This window comes from Dreissena polymorpha, chromosome 13 (genome assembly GCF_020536995.1).
Source record: "Dreissena polymorpha isolate Duluth1 chromosome 13, UMN_Dpol_1.0, whole genome shotgun sequence".
Lineage (NCBI taxonomy): Eukaryota > Metazoa > Mollusca > Bivalvia > Myida > Dreissenidae > Dreissena > Dreissena polymorpha.
Window position 1 is genome coordinate 61,991,139 of NC_068367.1, and position 25,436 is coordinate 62,016,574.

Below are 25,436 nucleotides of genomic sequence, written 5' to 3' on the forward strand. Positions count from 1 at the left end.
ACTTGACACATTTGCTAAAATAAAGTTCTTAACGATGTGTTTACATTCTGTCCAGCCTGTGTGTAAATCCCTGAAAACCCCGTTGATTCTGCACCCTGAGTACTATTAACCATTTGAAGAGAGTACTATTAACCATTTGGAGACAATGTGTGGCGCACAAGTTTTGTAGCCCTTGAGAAATGTTGGCAATAGTTTAAAGGTCTCACATAAGGTAAGAGGTCACACATGTGTCTGTTGCAAATACAGGCATCTAGTTTCCCAATGTAGAAGTTTTCGCGATTAAAAGTTTTTCTCCAAAATGTTGAATTTTAGGACGCAAACATTCAAAGATTTCCTATGTGGCGTTTTTATCAAAATGGTGGAACAAGCTCTAGCATGTGTTTCCAATTTACGAATTTTTCGAAGGTATAAGCGTTTTTCAAACTACGCATGTTTATTATAAAAGTGTATACAAAAACTAACCATTCTGCTTAAAACGTGTACCGAATTAAAAACGGAGACAGTAACTCGAGGTATATGTTTAATGGATCTGTGTTGGTGTGTACAAAAACACGTTTATGTCCTCAACACACGACGACATGAAGGGCGAAGTCATCGCATCTTGCTTTGTCAAACACGCACCTGCAAAATCACGTGACATATGACGTGATGTGTACGCGTATATAAAAATGAAAAATATAAGCGATTGATTAACGGGCACCAACAAACACTCGAGTCAGATATGTGAACACGTATAAGACATTAAACATTAAGTGAACATTGGAAGCTTAAGAAAAGAACCTACTGTTAAACGAACAGGCAATGACAGATTGGCGCCTTTCTACTAATAATAGTTGCACTACTAATATTAATAATAAGTTATAATAATGATGATAATAATAATAATAATAATAATAATAATAATAATAATAATAATAATAATAATAATAATAGTAATAATAATAATAAAAATTATAATAGTAATAATAAAAAATAAAATAAAAAAATAATAATAATAAATTGTTTACTGAAAAAAGGTGATGAAACAAATATTGCATTGACAAAAAGTAATCAATTAGGAGTTCCAAATAGCAATAAATATGTTGATATGATATTTTTTCGATCCACAAGCAACTAAGATGTGTGTTTAACTTACTGGTTAGAGTATTTTATTCTGTTTGTGCCGCAAACAGAAGTGCCATCGTTTGGGCACTCGATGGTGTCTTTATACTCGCAAAACGATATAAACACGGGGTCCATTGTTGTTGTTGTCGGAAGGGGTTTTGTGGTGGTTTGTGTCACAAAAGTTGACTTGGTTGATGTCGTCGTGGCGATGGTTGTGGTCTTAGGCGTTAATGTCGTTGCTTTAGTGGTCGAAGTAGATGTGGAAGGCTTAGTGGTTGTAGACGTTGTCATCAAGTGTGTGGTTGTTTGTGACGTCATATGAGTGGTTAACTTCGTTGTGAGATGTGTCGGTTCGACGATAAACGGCGTCATCTCTGTGGCATTGATTTGCGGATCTAAAGTAGAAGCCATATTGCACAAAATAACTGCTTGAGATGGTCGATGTTGTACAATTAGAAGGACGCATGTAAACTATAAGTTATTTAAAAAAGCGTGTGCCCGTTTGAAGTAAATCACTATTTTTTTATACTGAAAACCTTATAAATAATACGTTTCGATGTCAATGGTAATATTTGTCGTATTATTCGAATACAGCGCTAATTTTGCATTGTGCGTATTGCTAAATACTTATTGCGTGTTGGTAAGAGTTTTTGTGTGTGTTTGTTTCCAATACTCGACACCAGCGTTTATTATTTTTATGACGGGTGACCTTTTATAGCAATAACGCATCACATCGTAGAGATCCCGGTCTGTTTCATACTTTGCGTGTTTGTTTATCTGCCATACACGATATAACATGTTTTATTGTTTTTATGGAGCGTTACCTTTGGAAGCCATAATGCATTACCTCGTAGCGAGTCCGGTCTATTGCAAAGGTCGTCTTTGCAGCAAGTCACGTGAAGGTCCCTTTTCGATGACACTGCACTACGACCCACTAAGCCCGGTATGTGAACTCCATTACCATCGCATGACTACGTGTAAATGTATAATAAATTATATATGTATATAATCGATTATATGCCCATTCGATTTTCACATTTTTATATTTTAAGCGGACCCTAGCCCCACCCCCCTCCCCAGCATGATTATGAGAACAGTCATTGAAATAATTTTGATTGCACAGCTCATTTATGGCAGTGGTATGTATACATGAGTCGCGTTCTGAGAAAACTGGGCATACTGCATGTGCGTAAAGTGTCGTAAATGAAGTCTCTTCTTAGCAAAAATCCAATTTAGGCGGAAAGTATCGTCCCTGATTAGCCTGTGCGGACTGCACAGGCTAATCAGGGACGACACTTTACGCACATGCATTATGCCCAGTTTTCTCAGAACGCGACTAAAATGTATGTAACTATGCTATGTCTCATTTAATTTTATAAGCCGCCTATTAGAAGATTCTTGGACTTGAGCAAGTGTCACCTAAATTGTATCAATTTAAGTAAAATCATTTTTTTAAATTATTTATTTCTACATACTCAGTGTTTGCATTGCCAAATATTGAGTAGTATTTGTGTATGCAACTGATAAATCTACCAACCGAACTCTTTGAATTGTTAAATTGCAATCGGAATGTCTCAACTGTTGAGAAATGTTGGAATCGGTATGTCTCAAATATTTAGAAAATACACATTGAACATAGTTTATATGCATTTTTTCCTTTCGAAGAACCCTGGAGTGAGTTGTTTGAGAAGTTGGTGCATAATGTTAGTCTTTCAAGCACATTTTGAGGTCGATGTGGCATAGTGGATGTGTCCGCCTAGCGACCGGAATGTCACGGATTTGATACCCACTGCGGGAGAGTTCTTTCGATCTCCTCAAAAGACACTAAATATTAGGTTTACCCAGGAAACGGACCCAAGAGCGTTACAATAAGCCCCGGGCTTTCGATGAAATCCAGTTTAAATAAATGAGTTTAAACTAAACTAAACCAGACTTGACTCACATGTTGGTTGGCGCATGTCAAGACGTACTGGTGGTGACCGTCCTTCGATGAAAGCAATGTCATCGTCAAGCATTGCTAAATACAGATAAACGCGAAAATAGCTACATCGGCATGTATTTGAAGGAAAACAACAATAATAACAAAAACAAAGCAAACCTCTCTGCATCGTCATGCAATCCTGGGAAATAAGACAAAATAACACACACACGAAAATAACTGCATTGTCATGCATGCCTGGAGACCAAAACAACTATCGAAATGATGTTTTCCGCAGCCACAACCTATACAACAAGACTTTACCGTAATCCCATTGTTTGATCTTGCTTGGCATGCGAGAAATGTTAACACACGCCATACGTTATAGGTCACATAACCCCAAACCGGAACTCCTGTTTTTAGGGTTACATGCAGTCAATTTGATACTAAGCACACATTGTTCAGTGCATGCTGCCTAGGATTTGTCAAATACATTGCAAATGGTTGATGTTGGTATCAACTTGAAGGTATATTTGTAAGCAATAAGAAAAAAAAGCCATTTTTGTGCTCTACTTTTTGTGTTGATGGTTCCCGGCTTTGAAAGTAGGTCATACTATTTGAGCCCAAAACGGTTGTCTGCACAGCTGTCAAAATCGGTGTGCCTATTCTAAGGTAAATATTTTGAGTTAGCACACATAGAATTTAATGACATGCATTTAAATTTTTTTTTATGGATTTATCTTTCCAATGATGTATGATGATATAGTGGGTATGCGCTTGATCATGGTAAAACTTGATATCGAACTTTAACTATTTTATATGTAATATAGAAGGAAATTAATTGCGCATGCGTAACCTATAACTAAGATCTCTCATACCAAATTATCAGAGCATGGTTAAGTTGGACTCAAGCCGTCATACAGCTGCGATGTTCGATGGAAGTCTTCTATAAGTTTAACTGTATGAGTTTTGTTGTTTTATTTAATTTCGTATATTTTGACACAAATGTCTTAAAGAGGCCTTTTCACGTTTTGGTAACTTGACAAGATAAAAAAATGTTTCAGATTCGCAAATTTTTGTTGTAGTTATGATATTTGTGGGGAAACAGTAATATTAAACATTTACCATGCTCCAAAATATCGGTTTTATGCATTTTGACGATTTAAAAACCTTTAAATTATAAAGCGTTGCAACGCGAAACGATTGAATAATTTGGAGAGTTCTGTTGTTGCCGTTATATTTTGTGATATTACGTCGATTGCTTATATAAAGATTAAAAAACATCACTCGTTGTATGAGCACGAATGGCCGAGCGGTCTAAGCGATAGACTTTTACACCAGGGTTTAGTGGTTCGAGCCCAGCTGATGGTTACTTTTTATCTTTTTAAAAATTTTATTCTAGTTTTTTGTACTTGAGCTTTTTTGATCCAATGTTTACATTTATCCATATAAAGCATTTAATGACAAACTTCAATACATGACAAAATCTGTGAAAAGCCCCATTTAAGTTTTATGTAAATGTAGACAAATTCACCATGCATCATAAAGATTTCATTTATTTGCTTGATTTCTTTATCCTGAAGGGGTTTGATGTGCCTTTACATAAGTTCTTTATCGCACGAAGTTGTCTTTCAAAATCAGTTTACAAACGAACGACTGCAATATCAGGTCCTGTTATATATTTTCGTGTGTTTACAGGGATTATTTTCAAATGACCGCTGCGATTAATTGAAAGTTTCAAAATAAGACTTACAGCCCCCAATCGACACAGCTGGGTTTCGTTGCAGTGTTTTGCAGCTTCCAGAGATGTGGAGTTGCAATGATAGCAGGAGATGGCTGAAATAGTAGTAACGTCGTCGCATGATATAACAACTGTGTCGTGTAACATTGTAACACGCATATATTTGTCTGTTGTTCTTGATATGCATTTGTATTTTTGCGAGGTTACTCTCTTTCTCTGAGTACAGTAGGTTGGTTAAACATTGAAGCCAAGGACATGTGTGAGGAGGTTTAACCCATTTATGCCTAGTGGACTCTTCCATCCTTCTAAATGGGATCAATTTATTTCCAAAATTAGGGATGTCTAGTATATTTATTTCTATATTTAGAATATTTCTTACAGAAATTCCTTTAAGCAAACAGCGCAGACCATGATGAGACGCCGCGTAATTGTGTAAGTGTAACATATTTATATCAATATATTACAATTTAACATATATAAAAATCGTAAATTCTCGCTTTAATGACCGCTGTGATATGACTGAAATACTTAAAACATTGTCGCCAGGGGTAGGGGCAATTATTCTTAAACGGCTATAGTAAAAAAAACATGTTAAAATTCTATAAATCACATTTATTGTCCAATCTTCAGGAACATAAGGTCAGAATATTTGTTCTGATGATATCTTGGACGAGTTCGAAAACGGTTATGGTTGGTTGAATAACATGGCCGCTAGGGGGTGGGGCATTTTTCCTTATATGGACGCCACACATCCAAATACACCAACACACCAAATGAACTTAAATTGAAATATTGACTGTAAACGTGTTTTCTTCGACGCCTTTAACCACAAAGCTATAACTCAAATTATTAATCTTAAAGTAGTTGGTGCGGTGGTCGAGTGGTAACACTCTGGTCTACGATTCCAGAGGTCCCCGGTTCAATTCCCGGCCGGGGCACTGGGAATTTCAGAAACGCTTTAAGCGTTTCCCACCCAACTAGAGATGTACTATAATGAAACCCAGGTAATTCTCGCGTGTATCAGTGCTATACACGGAGCACTTAAAAGAACCAAGGGATCTTTTCGCAAAGAGCTAGGGTATCGCACCCGGATTCCTTGTATCCCATGCTTGCTGTCTCTTCAGCAAAAACCAAAGGACCCCATTGAAAATAAGTGCTTGCACTTTCATTGCCCGCAAGGTCAAAAGAAAAACACATACACAAGTCAGCGGGCTCTGGCAAGCCCAAGGCCATGATATCATCTCTTAAGTGTTCTTCAGCAGATTAATCTCCAAAACCTAAGTACTCACGGCACAGTCCGCAGCTACGCTTGCAGTATCTGCTTGCAAAATGTGGGTCATCGTGACACAACGTGACGTTACTCGTGAGAATTTCTCGACACTGTGGTAACGTGTCCTCGCATTCACCGGCTGCCACGTGCCACGTGACTGAAAGTGTAATGGCTGAAAAAACACATGTAAATCGATTCAGATAACGTACATGTATATTGGAGGTTTCGCTCACTTATGCACTGTGAGTTAACGAGTACTTTCGTGTCAATACCCTTGATTTCATGTACTCCACCCCCAAAAAAACACACACAAAACAACAAAAACAGACATCACTGTTATATATGTATTTTCAGCAACTTTTCACAGGCAAAGTAGAAACTGATAAAAAGTTCACCGCCACAAAGATCGACAGTCTTGTGTATGTATTGACTGAACCAAATGAACCAAAATTCCTGTAAAATCTCTGCACCCGTTGACAGATTGTGTCTTAAATTAACTGCAGTATTGGCGCTTCTGCAATAATGACATATCTGCTATAATCTAAAGTCGAGGAACACGTAGTACTGCAACACTGTTCAAACGACGACCGCGAAAAGTCCAACACAGAACAGCACATTCGCAATCGCATTATAATTCTGAATACAGCGTTCAGTTACTTAGCTATTCAACGCACTACTACATGTATATGAACAGATGCCCACATTTAATAGCTACAAGTTCTTTGCCCACAGTTGTCATGTATATGGCACATTTCGGTCATCATAGATTCAACAAGAACACCCTTATCTTTGACCCTCTGAGAGATCAAGTCCTTAATAAATTGCATAAAACATTATAAACCTACAAGTCAATAAGTACAGTTTTTAACAATAAGTACATTTGTTTGTGTCAAACGTTCGTAAACAAACAGTCATGTAGCAAGTCCAAACTTATCGCGGCTGATAACAACGGTGTGGGTCATTGAGTCTTTGACATACATTATAATTGACCAAAGATCCTAAAAGAAACTCCCTTATCTTACTCCATCTTTAAGTCAATAAGTACGGTTTTTGAAACTACGTACGTTCGGTAAATAAGCAGAAATAAAAATAGTCAAAACTTGTCGGGGATTATACTTCGTCTAGGCGTATCATTTAATCCTTTACACACACTATAATTGAGCATAGGCCCAAAAAGAAATTCCCTTATATTAGACTATCGTAAAAGTTAATAAGTAAAGTGGTTGAGACTAAATTTCGTAAATAAACTTCATTTGACTCGACGAAACTTGTCGGGTTGATACTACGTAGATGCGTGAAATCTAGTCATTTACATGTGAACATGTATCTTAAAGGTGCCTTTTCACAGATTTTGGCATGTTTTGAAGTTTGTCATTGAATGCTTTATATTGATAAATGTAAACATTAAATTTCAAAAGCTCCAGTAAAATATCAAAAATACAATTTAAAAAGGGAAAAAAAAGTAGCCCGCAGCAGGGCTCGAACCAGTGTCCACCGGAATCCTGAAGTGAACACGCATATGCCAACTGAGCTATCCGGCCAAGCATCCATACTGACGTATTTTATACGCTATATAAGCAATATTCGTAGTTTCACAAATTTAAACGCCAACAACAGAACTCTCCAAATTATTCAATCGTTTCGCGTTGCAACGCTTCATAATTGTTAGGTTTTTAAATCGTAAAATGATGCATATAATGGCTATATTAGACCATGGCAAATGTTCAGTAATACTGTTTCTTCACAAATATCATAACTAAACCGAAAATTCGCGATTCTGAAACAACTTTTTTAAATTGTGTTAATTTATAAAACCGTGAAAAGATTCCATTAAATGAAGACATTTTAACTGCGAAAACTATATGCTTTTCCAGAGCTATCACTTGGAAGTACATGGTAAACATTCGTTACAAATGTTAAAGAAGATGTACAAGATAGCCACTTAAACTGTAAACAAAAACATATTAATAATAACAAGTACAACAGTAAGGCGCTATGTGTGATAATTGCCTTACCACATGTAACTTGTTTAATTTCTGCTTTTACTTGTGTGACTGAATCTAATACAAGTTATTACACGCTGACAGAAACGAACAAGGAAATAAGGCACTTGAGTATAAGTGGCTGATCGACTAAGAAAAGTAGCCAAGTACAGTCATTTTTATGAAGAAGAAAACACTGGTATACAACAAAACAAACATAAGTAGCTTATTTATGTAAATAGATCAGTTCAATAATAAGTAGATTTTTTTTCCGGACTATGACAATCATCTTAACAAATCTTGATAACAAAATTATGACAAAAGAATTCCACGACCGTTAACTTTAAAAACGTTAACAAATTATACCGCCGCAATATATGTCTGCATGTCGCGTCTTGTTCAAATGCTTGAATAACATTTTGCGTATGAAACTCATAGCTTCTTTTCGAGACAAACAACCAATTATGATTTTGTTCTGACAGACGCTGTTTCATTACGTTGTTTTTAAATAGATGCGCTCATTTATCGAAATGTATGCAAACATACCTTACATATAATGGTACCAAAGCAAAATATGAATCTTAATATATCAAATAAAACAATAACGCAATGTTTCATACCTAGCAGTAAACAGTTCATAGCGGTCGTTTATGTCACCTTTCCTGAGGTAAACCTTACATATAATGGTACCAAAGCAAATTATTAATCTTAGAGTGAGACTGCACGATTTTGTCACATATATATGAATTTATATAAATTGTGTAAAAAACTTATTATACATATATTTACATATAAATTAAAATAAAAGTTGAGAACAAAAATGCGAAATAAACCAGATATTTTACTCTGAAATCGAAAATGTCTGTACAGTCGAATTCGCCAGCATGTATATCATTCATGTTCGATGTGAATCTATATTAAGTTTACGGACCATTTTAATGTCCTGCAACGATATCTATGCATGTAACACACGAATATTAACTCCGATCCTAATAAAAAGACGAATGCTTTGGTTATTGTAGGAAAATATGTACGAAATATCTTCGTCATAATCGGCTACGGGCGAAAATGTGTCTTTGCTGCATTTTATAAAATTCGTCTTCAATGTATGAATTTTCTTACCTATTTTGTGTTATTGTAACATATTTTTATCAATATATTTTAATCTAACACATATAAAAATCGTGCAGTCTCACTTTAATATATGAAATAAATAAATAACTCAATGTTTCATACCTAGCAGTAAACAGTTCATTGCGGTCGTTTATATGGCACCTTTCTTCTGGTAAATCCAGCGAGAAACTCCCTTATCTTAGTCCGTCTTGAAGTTATTACGAACGGTTTTGGGACACACCGTCATGTGACTATTTTAAACATGTCAGTGCTGATTATACGTCTATGTGTGCCAATAAGTCCTTGACATACATTACTTAACATTATTTAATGCATTGGTTCTATTGCAAAGGAGACGCAACCAATGTGGTAGTCTTCTTGTCTTTTCGCTGCTGGTTTACCAGCGGAGTGCATTGCATTAAAGTTGTTTATAGGTAGAGTCATTTAAAGAATATTTGCTTATTGTGAACGTATGTAAAGAAATGAGACGTCAAATTTTCAGTTTTTAACCTTTTAAGTTGTTGATCCTAGACGAAAGTGATTGCATTACATTTGTTCGAAAGATGCGTCTTGAGTCGTTATTAGTCTTAAATTTCCAATTATCGAAGCGCTATTAATTTATGCTTCTTGATCGTTATCCGCTTCATCACATCCAATGGCGGCTTCATCAAAGGTACCTGCAAAAGAAATCCGTACTCGCCAACACATGTTATTACAAGACTGCCAACAAAAACATACACAAATACATGTGCAACACATCTACGGTCATACGTTATTTATATAATTATAGACAATGGCATACAAAGCAATGAACATAGTAAACCGAAAACAATCCCTACCTTTAATTTACAAGACTGCCAAGCAAAAACATACACAAATACATGTGCAACACATCTACGGTCATACGTTATTTATATAATTATAGACAATGACATACAAAGCAATGAACATAGTAAACCGGAAACAATCCCTACCTTTATTTTACAAGACTGCCAACAAAAAAACATACACAAATACATGTGCAACACATATACGCTCATACGTTATTTATATAATTATATACATTGGCATACAAAGCAATGAACATAGTAAACCGGACACAATCCCTACCTTCACTTTACAAGAAAGACAGACTCAAACATAATACAAAGAATTTAAAGCGAATGCGTAAGATTTGGTAAATGGTTCAGTTTTTTTAATTTAACCATTCTACAAAACATATAAAGTTCATATTTTTATATAGTATACTTTTGAGTTGTGGAGATAAATTTTGTTGATAAACAAGATTACAGACAGTCATATGCCTTTGTTGGAGATAACATAACACATCATAACAAGGAAAAATTCTTCCTGTTGACAGACATTGAAGGTGAACACCTTAAGGCAAACTTAAAAGAAGGCTTACTTTTTAAACAACAATCATATCATTGACACTGTTAGTATCAGGCAGTTGCATGTAAGTGTGTGTTAAAAAGAGAATTAATAAAGAAAAAAGTAAATATTATACAAAAATCCAGTATAAATTGTAATAAGCAGATAGTTACTGCATATTCAGAAACACATGCATATAAAACAACAATAGGTACATGTAATTATGACTTATAACACATAGGTTCTAGATATCATTTTTGAAGATTACAAATTGGTTGTTGGAGCTAAAAGTTGTTTTTGTTTAGCGTTGTAAAGAACTACAATAAGGATTAGACTTAAATACTTTTTTTTTCTAAAACAGTATTAAACAATTCCCATTCAAACGATTTTAAATTATTCTTTGAAATTGATATGTTTCTTAAGTCATCATATTCATACGTTATTATCCCCTGCCATTGGCGGAGGGATATTGTTTTTTTTTGTGTGTCCGGAGCCATATCTTGAAAGTGCTTTGGCGGATTTCATTGAAACTTGGTATGGGTAAGAGGATGATGCATGCCAAATAGCATTTTATCCCACTTTTACAGCGAATTCGGTTGATTAAAGCCTCATTGATTAAATTTCATCAGTAATCAATGGCACAACTATAATCAACGGCACAAAATGACGTTATCAACTGCCGAACCGGGACTACTTTTTCCCGCGCACCTCGTCACCTGTATTTGCCAAGTGCATCAATAATAAAAACAATCCCAAATGTTTGTCAATCTTAATGACCTTAAAACAAAGAAAAGTAGTAAAAAAACGTGTTTTTTTTTGTCATTTATTGTCATTTAAACCTTTAGTATTAGGTAAATTTATCACTATGTTGCAAATAGGTTCTGTTGTTGTTGCTCCTCTTTGAAGAAGTCAGTTCGAGTTGCTCCCCTTTGATCGTAGAAAACCATCGTCTCGACCAAGATATCCTGTGTTAATTGACAAGCTCTACTCGGATATGCGTCCATCTGATTTTTATTCAAGCTAGCAACCTTTCTACTTGGCAATACGCACAAATGACACTGCATCCCAGTGGTTTTTGCGTCAACAATTGGGTGTCAACAAGCTAGGTCAGATGCTGAAGGCCATGGCAAAAGACGCCGGCTTTCTCAAGCACAAGAGAATAACGAACCACTCAGTTCGCAAAGTCCTGGTCCAAAAACGTCGAAATGCAAACATTCCACCCACTGAAACCATGGCCATAACAGGGCACACAAATGTCCAGTCCATAACCAATTATTCCAACATATCTGTTGAACAGCAGCAAAAGTGTTCAAACATTCTTGTCAGTCCAGTTAATGTAACAATCCAACAGATTCCTCTTGTTCACCTTTATGCACCGAAACTATGGCCGAGATGCAGCCTAGACAACCACTGTCTACCGTCGAACAAGTTGATCTTGATGTTCGCCCCACCCAGTCACTTCACCAGCAAATTTCTTTCTTCAGGTCGAACAACTTTGCTTCACAATTCTTTGGTGCCATATTCAACATTCAAAATGTTAATGCATATAATTAGCTTAAATACAAGAAATCTTTGTTGTTTCGTCACGAAATAACCACATATTATAACAAAGAAGCAAATAGTGTGCACCTCGTGATTGACTTGATAGTTTGATATCGAAAGTGAATTGTGTGTGGTGTTAGGCTACGTGGTAAACAAATGTAGTTTATTGTATATAACAACTTAATGTCAAATTGATATTATAAAACTTTAAGATTTGCAATTCAATATGATTGAAATTGTAATTAATAACGCTCGACCCTTTGTTACAGAACGATATTCTGATTAAAAAAATGATTATTTAATCAGCGGTTATTTTTGGAACGCGGAGTAATACACTGACCGTGGTTACACAACAGTCATTATCAAAGTGCGACAAACACTCATGAAAACTAGTTTTCTATAAATAAAAAAAGTTTACTGAATAAAGCGTGGGATAAATAGAATAATAGGTTAGTGTTGATTATAGATCAGGTTTATCATGCTCGGCACGAAAGCCTCGCATGATATGCCTGATCTATAATCAACACTAACCTATTATTCTCTTTGTACACCATCTGTTAAGAACGGAGTTATGGCCCTTTGTATCTCGAAAAAATGCTTTTTTGAGTGTCAACTATAACACTTTTGTGTCCAGAAGCATGTTGGCAGGGGATATCAATTCTACGAAATTGCTTGCTTTTTCTTGGTTCCTGTATTGCTTTGAATGAATTTATCAATTTAAGACTTATATAAAAGTTTAATAACACAATAACAGTATTTATGGCTCTAGCTGACATTATTAAATATCAAAGATTAAAAGAATTGTTTATTAATGCAAGGAAGTAATTGTTCTGGTTATATATCATCAATTAATAGTTGAGATATCTGACATTCCTAGAATAAATGTTTTCAATTTTTATTTTCTCCCTTTGCTTTCCAAAAAAACATAATTTATCATCAATACATAGATGCGTACCCCGTGGCGTACTCACCAGCCGATTCTTAGAATATTCTTACGAATAAGGAAATATACTAAGCGCCAAAAAATAATAATTCAGTGCTTGAAAATGTTAAGGCTACACACGTTTCTTGATTTATAAAAAGTTGAACTTAATAAAGAATTGTGTTGTTATTTGTGTCATGGTCCATGTCACATTTAACTTGTTAATAATTTTTGTTTTGGAAATTGCAATTAAACAAAAATCTTTATTTTTCGACTATAATCTACGAATCGGTTAGCGATCAGGGGCCTTGGACTGCAAACCAAACGGTATTCAAAAACACTAGATATTTGCTACGTACACTATAACAGCAATATCATGAAAATGTTTCTATTTATTTTCTGCATTTTAATTATTAACGCTTCCTTCTTCGCGGACCACAAAAACTTGACGGTAATCTTGTGGAGTGATTATAAAATTAATCTAAATGCAGAGATCAAAAAATATTTCAATATATCAATATTAGTTAGCTATTCAAGCATCTAATAAATAATCTCATTCGCGTTCCAAAGCTCTTCATACATCAATGAGATATATTTTCGAGAGCACTCATATTTTCACATGTCGAACTTTCGCCTAATTGCTTATCAGCCCCGATCAGTATCTTGTATATTCTTCGATACGTAATACATCCATGTCAAGAGCGTTTTCGTTTACATTGGTGTCGTCACAGACGTCCAAATACACGGCGATGAGGTTCAATGCGACAACATCTTCTTGGAAATATTAAGTGTTTCTCTGATAATAACAAACAGCTCTCTTTCATTTGCACGTATGTTCTGGCGTGGCTGTGGACAATCACGGGTAAGAGCACCACCGTAAAGCGAACTGATTTTGAACTTTGTGGATATTTTAATTATTAAATATATAATTCGGAAATTCATAATGCCCATTCCATGTGTATTTCGACTGAATCTCTAATACCTTTTCTAATACGAAGCGTATTCGTGTCCTTATGTCTGCAACGAAATACTCTTTTGTTCGCATGTAAAGTAGAGGTATTAAATCACAGTCGCGAATAGGTAATACAAAAATCATTTTCCAGTTAGTTGCATTAACACATCTTAAATAAATTTTGCCTGATTCCAAGACCTAAACAAACCCGTAGAAATTTTACTTTTAACTCACGGTGAGCTAGATCATCTCGTCTTGCGTCTGGCGTCGTATGGTATGCGGTGTGCCGCGAGCCTCTGCAACGTGTCCTTAATACCACTAAAGAAGCCACATTTCTCAACCAATATAAATGAAATTCGGTAATAATATTGATCTTGACAATACGTAGGCCGATTTCGGTCACGTGTGTATCAAAATCGGTCACCAAGTCAAACTGTAAAAACATATTTACCACATTTATAACTCGATCTTAACTTGGTGTATTTTTCTAGACAATGTATGTAAACATGTCAAGTCTTAGAACATAAATTAGCACTGTAGATGCTTTAAAGTGATATTATGGGCATTTTCATTGTTGAATTTAGCTGAAAAAAAATTAACAGGTCAAAAGAATAAGTCAAAATGTGGTAACTGACCAATTATCTAAAACTCATCTTGCTACTAGTTGTTTATAAAAATATATATTATTTTCGATATTATACATAACTCATCCAGTCCTCTTAGCCGAAAGATCCGTAAAACAAAATTGTGTCTTTGTGTCGTTTGAGCGAATCTGCATGAGAACTACATTTTGACTCACATCGTACATCAAATCATTTTTGTCGTCAGTTGTCAAAACGAAAGTACGGTTGGTATTCAAATGGATTATTTTTCTCTTTCCGGGATATTGTTTTAGTATGTTGATGCGGCATTAACAAATATAAGTGTATATGAAGTGAAAACACCAAAAATAAACAACGGTTATGGTAGACACCTACATACTGTTAGATGCCCATAATATCACTTTAATCATAATGAAACTTGGTCATAATGCTTATCTTGAAAGTTAGCTCGAACTTGAATCTAAATAAGGTGCTTCGAAAAACTTGGTTAACAGTAAAATCTTAGAGAGACTTTGTTACTACTTTATAGGCCCCATTTATGACTCAATATTGATGAAAAATATTCAGAATACGTATCTTGACATGTTCTACGGTTCTACGGTGAGTTCGATTCTGGATCACGTGCATAAATCATGACTCGATCATATGAAACTTGGTCAGATTATTTATCTGCACAAATTCAAGGTGAAGTTTGTATCAGGGTCACGTGCGTCTAGGTCTTAGGGTCGAATCCATACAATCTTATCATTGTAAGTGGAACATACGTATTACTTAAGCTTGCTGAATTTTGGCCCGAATGTTTATCCAGACAATATATAGTTAGCTATAAATCTTGGACATGTTAGTCTAAAAAACTAGTAAACCAGGTCCAATCTATAAAAAAAAAAATTTACCACTATAGATACCACATTTATTAATCAGTGTTGACGAAACATGTTCAGAATATTAATCTTTGTTTGAATCAGGTTCAAGTGGGGTAAAATACTAGATCACCAGGTGAAGTATTCAAGAAATAGTGTTTGAGAAATAAGATGAGCGCTTAAGTGGCATCATGATCATGTCATTTCTTCAAAAAGGACATGGTAAACATAAAACAACAGGTGATTGTCCAATCGTTTTGTAATACATTAAGTCGACTCGAATCAAACAACTGTTCGGAGAGTCTTGTTGTCATTTTCTTTTATAACAGCGAACAATAAAACTCCAGAAAAGTAAATTCTATCAAGGAACATAATCTTGTTGCTATTCACTACATTTTTAAACAGCATTTTCTATAACAATACAGTATTCAAAACTGGGAAATCCACCTTAGAACGGTCAATGCAAAATGGACTCAAAGCGGTGTGAGGGATAGCCAGATTCGATCACAAACCTTACGCTTGTCTCAATTATCTCACTCTTATCTTCAGACAGAAAATGTAAATATGATTACTTCTGAGGATATAATTTGTGTTTACTTGTGTCGTAAATATCGATGTCTATTAAAACTTTTACGGGGACAGGTTTTGAAGTTTTAAGTACACACAGAAATACTCTACGTTTATAAAAGGAATTTAAAGCGACATATCTTCAGAACTAACTTGATGTAAGCCATTTCGTAAATGTGTTTAATTCACATAACACAAAAAACATTACTGCTTACGGACTCGGAAGACAGAAATATGAGCAAAATAAAAAGAAGATAAAATCCTCACATGATACCGATATAAAAACAGGCAAAAGGTCTCTATATCGATACGCCTATGCATTTTGTGCGAATGAAAATGTTTCTTTCGCGTGACGTCATGAGTACTTGTAGATTCATATTAACTATTTGAAAAAAACACGTTTTTTATTGCTTTGTATTTCTTCTCTGTATTATTAGCTTCACTGGGGCTAATGTCATGGTCCTGTGTCCGTCTTGCGTGCGTGCGAGCGTCCGTTCGTGAGTTAACTTCTCCTAAACTACAAGTCTAATTCTGATAAAACTTCGCACACATATTCCTGGCGTGAACCTCTTTCAAATTTGTTCAAATTGTGCCCCTGGGGTCAAATTTGACACCGCCTCGGGGGTCAATATATTGAACAAATGCTTATGAAAAGCCTATTTTGTGCAAACTTTAAAAATCTTTCTGTCCATAACCATTGGGCCTAGTGCTACCACATTTGGTATGTTGTGACGTTTAATAGTTCTGTACTTTATTTGTTCAAATTATGCTCCTGGGTTCAAATTTGACGCTGCCCCGGAGGGTCACAAACATCAACATATGCTTATATAAAGCCTATTTTTTGCAAACTAAAAAAATCTTCTTGTCCATACCCGTAGGGCCTAGGGCTACCAAATTCGATATGTAGTGACATCTAATATTTCTCTACTTAGTTTGTTCAAATTATGCCCTTGGGGTCAAATTTGATCCTGTCCCGGGGTCACAAAAATAAACATACGCTTAAATAAGGCCTATTTTGTGCAAACTTTAAAAATCTTATTGTCCATAACCGTAAGGTATAGGGCTACGAAAGTTTTGGTATGTAGTGACATCTAATAGTGCTCTACCAAGTTTGTTCAAATTGAGCCCCTGGGATCAAATTTGACCGTTCCTCAGGGGTCACAAAATTGAACATATGCTTATATTGCGCCTTTTTTGTGCAAACTTTAAAAATCTTTTTGTCAAAACCATTGGTCCTTTTTTCTACTAAATTTGGTATGTATCAAAATCTTAAAGTTCTCTACCAAGTTGTTATTTTTAAATTATGCCCCTGGGGTCAAATCGACCCTTCCCCGGGGGTCACAAAAATAAACATATGCTTAAATAAGGCCTATTTTGTGCAAACTTTAAAAATCTTCTTGTTCATAATTATAGAGCCTAATACTACTTAATTTGGTATTTAGTGACATCTAATAGCCCTCTACCAAATGTGTTCAAATTATTTTTCCATGGGCTCAAATTTGACACTGCCCCGGGGGTCACAAATCTGAACATATGCTTATATAAAGCCCTTTTTGTGCAAACTTTAAAAATCTTCCTTTCCATAACCATAGGGCCTAAGGCCCCCGAATTTGGAATGTAGTGACATCTTATAGTTCTCTACCAAGTTTGTTCAAATTATGCCCCTGGGGCCAAATTTATCCCTTGAAGGCTGCCATTAAAAAGTTGTTCAAGAAAATTTGATTCGTCAAACAACATGGCCACAGGTAGTCTGTGAACTTTGCATGTGTATGCGTTTTTGCTATTTATTCATTATGGGATGAATAAACTATATTGTTCTCAAACTAAAAGTTTATCAAAATACACTTGGAATAATTTTTAATTATAAGAGATAAATACATACATGTCGAGCGTGAAAGGTAGACCAACATGTTAACTATCCATAAAACTTTTTACCAAACGACACATTTTGGACTGCCCCAAATTGAAAGAGATTGCAGACGAGAAATAATATTGTAAAGGACTATTTTTAAATTGGCTTGGTGGGGTAGGAAAAATTGCTCATCATTAACCATTTCTCCTTTTTGAAACTGGAAGTCTTGTTTTCAAAACGAAAATAAATTCTTCAGAAGGAGTTATGGTCTATTGGAAGGTCGAGAACGGCAATTGGTACTTAATCATCCAATATCTACAAAGAAATTAAATTTATAAGCTTTTAGCCGTTAATATGATAACCAATCAGTTCAAAAGCACGATAGAAAATATTTCTGCATATGTGCGGACCAGTTTAAGACGTTGTTTACATAATTAGTTCCAAGACCACAACATCAACAACAACAACAAACCTACATGCATGCATGGGAATCAAGTCTTTTTGCGTCCGTTTGTAGACATTATCTTTACTTTTTGAAGCATGGGGGATGTTTATCCATTAAAATCTATCAATACATGTAAGCAGATGCACAACTATTTATTTTATTTTTTGGAAATCAATGATTATACAGACCATCGGAAATTGGGTCACGAAGCTGTGGGAAAAAATGTTGATTTTGTTGTTTTCTTCTGATTTTCTTGTAAACATGACTGCCTTTCGGCACCTCATGAATCTGAAAAACTCGTATCTTTATGTTTCCTCAGGCAAATATCTCCTTTGTACAATACACAATTTCTTCACCACGTTAACAATCCTGCTACACTCACTAATGCCTCAAGAATGAAGTAAAGTTCAGGTGATCTATGTCATTAAGTATTTTGCATATGTCATGAACTATATAAGTAACAGAAACTTTGAAACCTACAAACACTTTTTGGAATTTTGGAAAAAGATTCATGATTGAATGAAGGAACTTTCATTAATCTTGTAGAACATGCGTAGATTGGATCTTCATCATCTAAAAATATGTGAAATAGAAAGAACAATATCTTTTGGAGAGATAAATGCACCTACGTGATAGACAAAGGATCTGTGCGACAGTTCCCGAGCTTTTTAGTCTGTTTAGTTAACACCGTGGTAACGTTTTCCATATATAAAATGCTCATCCTTCTAACTTTGAGCGCCCAGTGGGACGAGGGATAGTAAGAGAAAGTCACATGCTTGAGTACATTTCATCCCATGCGCATTGCATGCTTTTTTTCGCATAGAAAACAGTGGAGCAATACAGGGCCATCATGGCCCTCTTGTACATAATTAGCGATCAAATTGATTATTGTCTTAAATCTGTATCATTTAATTTAATTTCGGCCGAACATGATGACTTTTAAGTTGATTCAGAGTAATATGTCATAGTTAAAATATTGACTGATATAAATGCTAACTCTCCTGATAAACATATATAGATTCTATATCAGGCACCTTTGTATCATGCTGGTTGCAGCGGAAAGATATGATAGACACAACGTTTTTATTCTTTACAGAAAAAGGTTTCGATATTATCTCGATAAGGTTTAGGCTTTCGATTCAATCGAGTTAACATATGTATATGTTTAAATTAATCTTAATAAGTGAAGCAATCGAGAGTTAAGCACCCTCAGCCCGGCTGTTTTAACGATTTCGATTGGAAATAATAATCACAGAAACAAACATTCAAGTGTGTTAGACCTCTTATTCTGTGCGGTACAGTTACTAGAGAAGCATAGCGAACAAACAATACGCGTCGTCTTTCCGTTTGTTCTTCGCTACACTATTGGTTCTTCCGAATCTACTTATGCGACAAGTATAGGCGTTATGATTTGGCTTGAAATAGCATGAGTCGGAAGTAGTGCGGATAACGACTTGAGTTATTATGTTGGTGTTTTTCGTTTTCGTCGTATAATACGGAAGATATAGATGTTTTATAATGGTCATACTGGTTATGATGGTAAATATGGAGATCTACGATCCTTTATTTTGTGAAGACAGATTTCCCTGATTCATCTGGATATTGAAGGAAATATGTGTCGTTGTTTTTTCGGAGATGTTTGCGTTTTTCTGAAGTGAAAATCCAATGACTGTGTTTGTACTTCCGTATATTGCCAATTTAATTCAAGGGTGTTATTTATTGTATTTAAATAATAAAAAACATTTTGCTTTTGTTGTTATCAACAGTTTAAACGCAGCGATTGAGATATATAGTGGAGGTCAGTGGAGACACGTTAGTGTTTTTTTTTTTATGAAAGTGCGTTCAGAAACGTTATAGCTTAATTCGGAAATTAAGGTAACAATTGTTGTGAGTTTAATTAATCGGAACTTTTCAATTATCAATTTATTTTTATAAGGCAAATTGCACCATAATGGTGTTATTGTATTATACATATTTTATATTTAACTCTATGTACGCTAGTTTTATTGCAGAAGTTAATTGTTCAAGACACTAATGTTTAAATGCGCTTATCTACAACATGTTCAACAGAGGGGGGGGGGGGGGAATAACGTGATAGTCAAGATGGCGACGTTCATGCCGAGATAATTATTTTTACCCTTTATTACATTTGTTTGAATTTTAAATGACGCTCACTCTCCAGACATATCAGTAAGAGGTGATAAGCTCGAATTTTGTATGAAAATTCTCTTTCTTGACTTGACTCCCCACACATCTGCTTAGTGGAGCTGTTATTAGGTCATCCAGCTAAGAAATTTCGCAGCGAGTAGGGCCGAGATATAGAGCGAATATAAAAACATTATAGAACGTCAGCGGCATTAAAAAAAATAATACAAGTAATACAGGGTATAAAACGGCGAAAAAAACCTGCCTCGGCATGGGCGTCGCCATCTTAACCATCACGTGATAATCCCCTCTCTTAAAGAACATTTTATATAAAGGTGAAGATCAAATGAGTAAACTTCAAGCTACATGTAGAGTCTAGTGAAAACATTTAAGTGCATTGTAAATTAGGACGGGTTTTAATTTTAATAAATTACGATAATTTCTCAGAAAGATATTTTGTTTGTTCAAAGTACTTGCGTTAGGTTAATTTTATTTTGCTTTTGGCGCGACAAAAATGGTTGTTATCGACGAGGTACAGATATCGCGTCTACACAAAAATTGAACGGTATTTTATAAGTAAATAGTCATTTTTACGGATTAATATCGAGAGGCAAATTATTAATAATTTCTGCAAACTTTGCCCGATTTTTTTTCAGAATTAGAATAGGGAGTGGAGCCTCAAAAATAATTGTTTGATGTATTGCATTATCGCAAATGTTAACATCTTATGTCTTTTTCGTTTACCAATATGTCGGTGCAAAAAAGTAAACCTGTTTACTCGTTTGAATTATTATCAACTTCAACTTTAATTTCCGTAAACACTTGAGCAGTTACTTGAATAAGAAAGTTTCATGTCTCTAGAAAAGTCTACACATTACGTTTAGCAAAGTTTAATAAAATTAATAAACATGTATGCGTTTTCCTACCATTTGTTTGTTCTTTTATACTGATTCTGATTAATCACAAATATTTCAGGTTTGTTTCTGATATGCAAGAATACCAACGGTCATCATGAATAGGCGATTCAAATCGCCCCTGCTTCTGGCATTCGTCGCTGCCTATGTCATAGCTGGCAGCTTCATCGGTGTCGCGTCCCAGTTAAGCTCCGAAGATTGTCCTTTGCTCTGCGATTGCAATCTTCTCAATAACAACCTTGTCAACGTAACCTGCGTAGAGTTTCCAAAGAGGTTTCCTGATTACACACGTAATCTTCGCTTTGAGAACACATCCATTGATATCATAAGCATCAACTCGTTTCTAAGACTGAAGCATTTATATTCCATAAACTTCTCCAATATTACCATTGGGACCATTCAGGCCTGCTCCTTTGCGGAACTCGGTAACCTTACGGCGATCGTGTTCCAAGGCTGCAAAATTAATCTCCTCCAGGGTAATGCGTTTTCGAATCTCTTCAATATCTCGAGGATAAAATTCAGCCATTCCAGCATCAACGAAATCAGCTCGCACGCGTTCCAAAACCTTTCGTACATCGATGACATTATTTTCGAAAATACACAAATTGTCACCATTCATCCGTTCGCCTTTAGGATGATCAGTCACGTGCAGCATCTTCATATCTCCCATAGCAACATAACCACACTTCTCAAAAGCGGCTTCGTGGTAATTGATCACGTCATGAATGTCTCTATAGTCGGGAATCATTTCGAAGCAGTTTACTGCGACAACATTGATTTCCTCTTGGAAAATGTCACCTTTCCTCTGGTCAGAAACAACACCTTCAATTGCACGTGCTTTCTGACGTGGCTGTGGACGAGCACGGGAAATAGGACGACCGTGATGCGATCCACCCCTGAACTTGGTACTGACTTATGTGTAGCACTTTGAATTATGAAAATTGATATACGTAATTATTGCAATGTTCAAAAGGATAACCGAAACCCATGCTGTCAACGGCTAGTTTGTGTAAGAGAAAAGTGAAAACAATTTTGCGTTAAAAGTTGGGTTCAATAAAACCGATAGAGCCATTGTATACGTGTTGTTTATTACTAAATCAACCATTAGAAGTTGTATCCTGGACCAATGTTAGTATTTCCGCGACCGTCTTCGAGTGGCAGCTTAAAAGTAACCAAAATCTCTGTTATAGGAATTTATTCATTTCAAAAATGATAAAACCTACGTATACGCATTTGTATAATAAAGTAACCCTTAACCTCTTTAAAAAAATACTGGACCCTAGATTTTCTTAGAAAAAAAACACAACTAAGTCCACTGTACATGATTTTTTAATAAAACTTACATGGGCTCCTTATTTTCAAAATGTTACTTATAACTATATTGCGTTCGAGAATTCATAATTACAGTTCCAGTAGCTTTGTTTGTGCAAATTCAAATACTTTTTGTCCCAACAATCCGTTATATATACGAATACCACGCTCTTAAGCAAGGACATATAATCAAATTCGCAGGTCTAGAAGTTCTATAAGATCGCGAACGAGTTATTTTGCATTCTTTACCTTAATTCATTTGTACTTAAAATATAGCATTACGTATTAAATACATTGTTGTTGCGTGCTTTCAAAGACAATCCTGGTACATAGATCAACAGACAAAGTGCTTCAATATATATGAGTCATGTTCTGAGAAATCTGGGCATAATGCATGTGCGTAATGTGTCGTCCCAGATTAGCCCTTGCAGTCCGCACAGGCTAATCAGGGACGACACTTTCCACCTAAATTGTATTTTTGCTAAGAAGAGACTTCATTTAAACGAAAACTGTCATAAAAACGGAAAGTGTCGTCCCTGATTAGCCTGTGCGGACTGCACAGGCTAATCTGGGACGACACTTTACGCACAAGCGTTAAGCCCAGTTTTCTCAGAACGCGGCTCATATATTCTTGTAAATGTTTGTTTTCATGTTATATCGCTTTGTTTCAGCATCAATTATCGTGTTATTATTACATGTATTTACTGTCACTTATATACATGAAAAACATAACATAATAATACATTCATTACATGTGTTATTGTTATTAAAATAGGCCTACATTTTAAATGCTATAATAGCTAACATATTTGATATCGATTCACAGGAAACACGTGCGTTGAGAAGGGAAACCTCGCCAACGTCCGTATCGATAGCGTCTGCCCGGACGCATCCCAGAGGAACAAGAGCTGCACCCCGTTGCTCCCTTCGCCACCACACGTCTGTTCCAGCAACGACGACAGTCTCAGGCCACTTACGCAGCTTCCGTATCCGACATCCACCAAATTGACACCGACCAACTCGGCGTCAGCGCTGATAGATTCGTTGGCTTGTTTGCTGTTTGTTGCGGCGGGCGCGTTGTTTGTCATTTTGACGGTTTGAGTTGAACGCGTGGATGTTTCATATATACTCGTTTTCGAACGGAAATGTGGATGGTGTCCGAACTTATTAAAATTGCGATTTTTGAAGACATTCGCAAACGCGGTGTATTAATTACATGAATTAAATCGACCTTAAAAGAAACTTTCAACTTTTAGTAAAGTGCTGCCTGTTGCTATTTTTAAGATTTTAAATTTTCTATTTAAATGATTTAAGTTTTACTGAAAACGGAAAAGTCGAAATCTCGTAATACACTTGCCAAAAAGTGTACCATTTAGTGAAAGTATGCGCTTTTTTATTATTGTTTTAAAGCAACAGAGGAGGTAATCACTTGACACACAAGATGACGACGTCCATGCCGAGACAGGTATTTTTCGCCGTTTTATACCCTTTATTTCTTCTATTAATTGTTTAAATGCCGCTCACTTTCCAGCAATATCGGCAAGATAATCATTAGAGTTAATATCGAATTAATATTCGCTCTTTATGTCGACTTTCTCGCTGCGAAATTTCTTAGTGGGTCACAAAATTACAGCTCCCGCTATGACAATTCGCAGCGAGAAAAGTCAATATAAAGAGCGAATATTAATACGAAATAAAAAACTTATCACTTTCTTGCTGCTATGGCTGGAAAGTGAGCGGCATGTAAACAATTAATACAAGTAATAAAGGGGTATAAACCGGCAAAAAATACCTGTCTCGGCATAAAGGTTGCCATCTTGTATGTCACGTGGTTACCTCCTTTGAGAAAAAGACCCTTTGTAATATAGTGCGGTGTGATAATTAACTTGGCATGAACATTGTAAATTAGCATATTAGCCCTTGCAAAAACTGCAGCTGCATTGTTTCCAGAACGTATAAAAACCTGGTAAAATTTTATCTGAATGATGAACATTGACTGTGGGGATTTTGAAATGACTCTGGGGTTTTAACCCATTTATGCCTAGTGGACTCTCCCATCCTTCTAAATTGGACCAATTTATTTCCAAAATTAGGGATTTCTAGTATATTTAGTTCTATATTTAGAATATTTCTGAAAGAAATTCCTTTAAGCAAACAGCGCAGACCCTGATGATACGCCGCATCACGCGGCGTCTCATCTGGGTCTACGCTGTTTGCCAAGGGCTTTTTTCTAGACGCTTGGCATAATTGGGTTAGGCTTGAAACCTTCGCCTAAATAATTATGCATTACGTTTAATAGAATGTTTAGTTTACTGCTTGATTTAATTCATTTTTCTCTAACACCGAAGTGTGTGAACAGACGACTTTTCATAGAAATTTAAAGACGTTCAGAGTGTGCCAAACGCATTAGGAGATGTTTATTTAAAGATATGAATTTTGAGAACTTGTTGTTATGTATTTAAATATTTACATAAAATAGAAGAAAGTCATTTATTATTTAATTATTATTTTAGTAGTAATAGTGTCACAAACGCTAATATTGATAACTACTAAGTATACTCGTTCAAATGACCAGTATTTACTTTTTTACACTGAATACAGTAATACACATGTATATTTATCTATAACCTTTAATATTGCTCGACTGGTCATTGTCGGCTCGGGTACTACTTACATGCACCGCGTGTACGGAAAATATACTGACACGTACCCGGCCACTTTAGACTGTACCCGAGTTTTATTCCCGCCCAAAATCCGATGTCGTTAAATAATAACAAAATTCTCTTTGAACAAAACCTGCCTCGACATGCTTTTTTGAGTATGAG

General features: G+C 35.5%; 2 protein-coding genes across 6 annotated transcripts in view; one reads left to right on the forward strand and one right to left on the reverse strand.

The window, feature by feature from the left end:
- LOC127855688 (uncharacterized) overlaps nt 1-9,403 on the reverse strand; it is a 32,256-nt gene extending 22,853 nt beyond the window's left edge. The window contains exons 1-7 of one of the 3 annotated variants that reach the window (XM_052391470.1): nt 9,252-9,402; nt 6,053-6,205; nt 4,776-4,858; nt 3,047-3,121; nt 1,952-2,075; nt 1,136-1,499; nt 508-621 (exon numbers count right to left, since the gene is read on the reverse strand). In XM_052391470.1, coding sequence (XP_052247430.1) covers nt 564-621; nt 1,136-1,499; nt 1,952-2,075; nt 3,047-3,121; nt 4,776-4,858; nt 6,053-6,205; nt 9,252-9,270 — 876 coding nt within the window. In that variant the 5' untranslated portion in view covers nt 9,271-9,402 and the 3' untranslated portion in view covers nt 508-563. Of the gene's footprint in view, nt 1-507; nt 622-1,135; nt 1,500-1,951; nt 2,076-3,046; nt 3,122-4,775; nt 4,859-6,052; nt 6,206-8,635; nt 8,689-9,251 lie in introns of those variants that run through there. The other 2 variants (XM_052391471.1, XM_052391473.1) reach the window with 2 other exon arrangements.
- Nucleotides 9,404-19,661: 10,258 nt separating this feature from the next.
- Nucleotides 19,662-25,104, forward strand: LOC127856010 (slit homolog 1 protein-like). 3 transcript variants are annotated; one of them, XM_052391972.1, is made up of 3 exons: nt 19,662-20,116; nt 21,362-22,205; nt 23,438-25,104. In XM_052391972.1, exons 2-3 carry the CDS (start codon nt 21,398-21,400, stop codon nt 23,710-23,712), a joined length of 1,083 nt encoding a protein of 360 aa, XP_052247932.1. In that variant the 5' UTR covers nt 19,662-20,116; nt 21,362-21,397; the 3' UTR covers nt 23,713-25,104. The 3 variants fall into 3 exon arrangements, with proteins under 3 accessions (XP_052247932.1, XP_052247934.1, XP_052247935.1); XM_052391974.1 differs by having other exon boundaries at nt 19,662-20,039; XM_052391975.1 differs by having other exon boundaries at nt 19,757-19,780.
- Nucleotides 25,105-25,436: the final 332 nt, after the last annotated feature.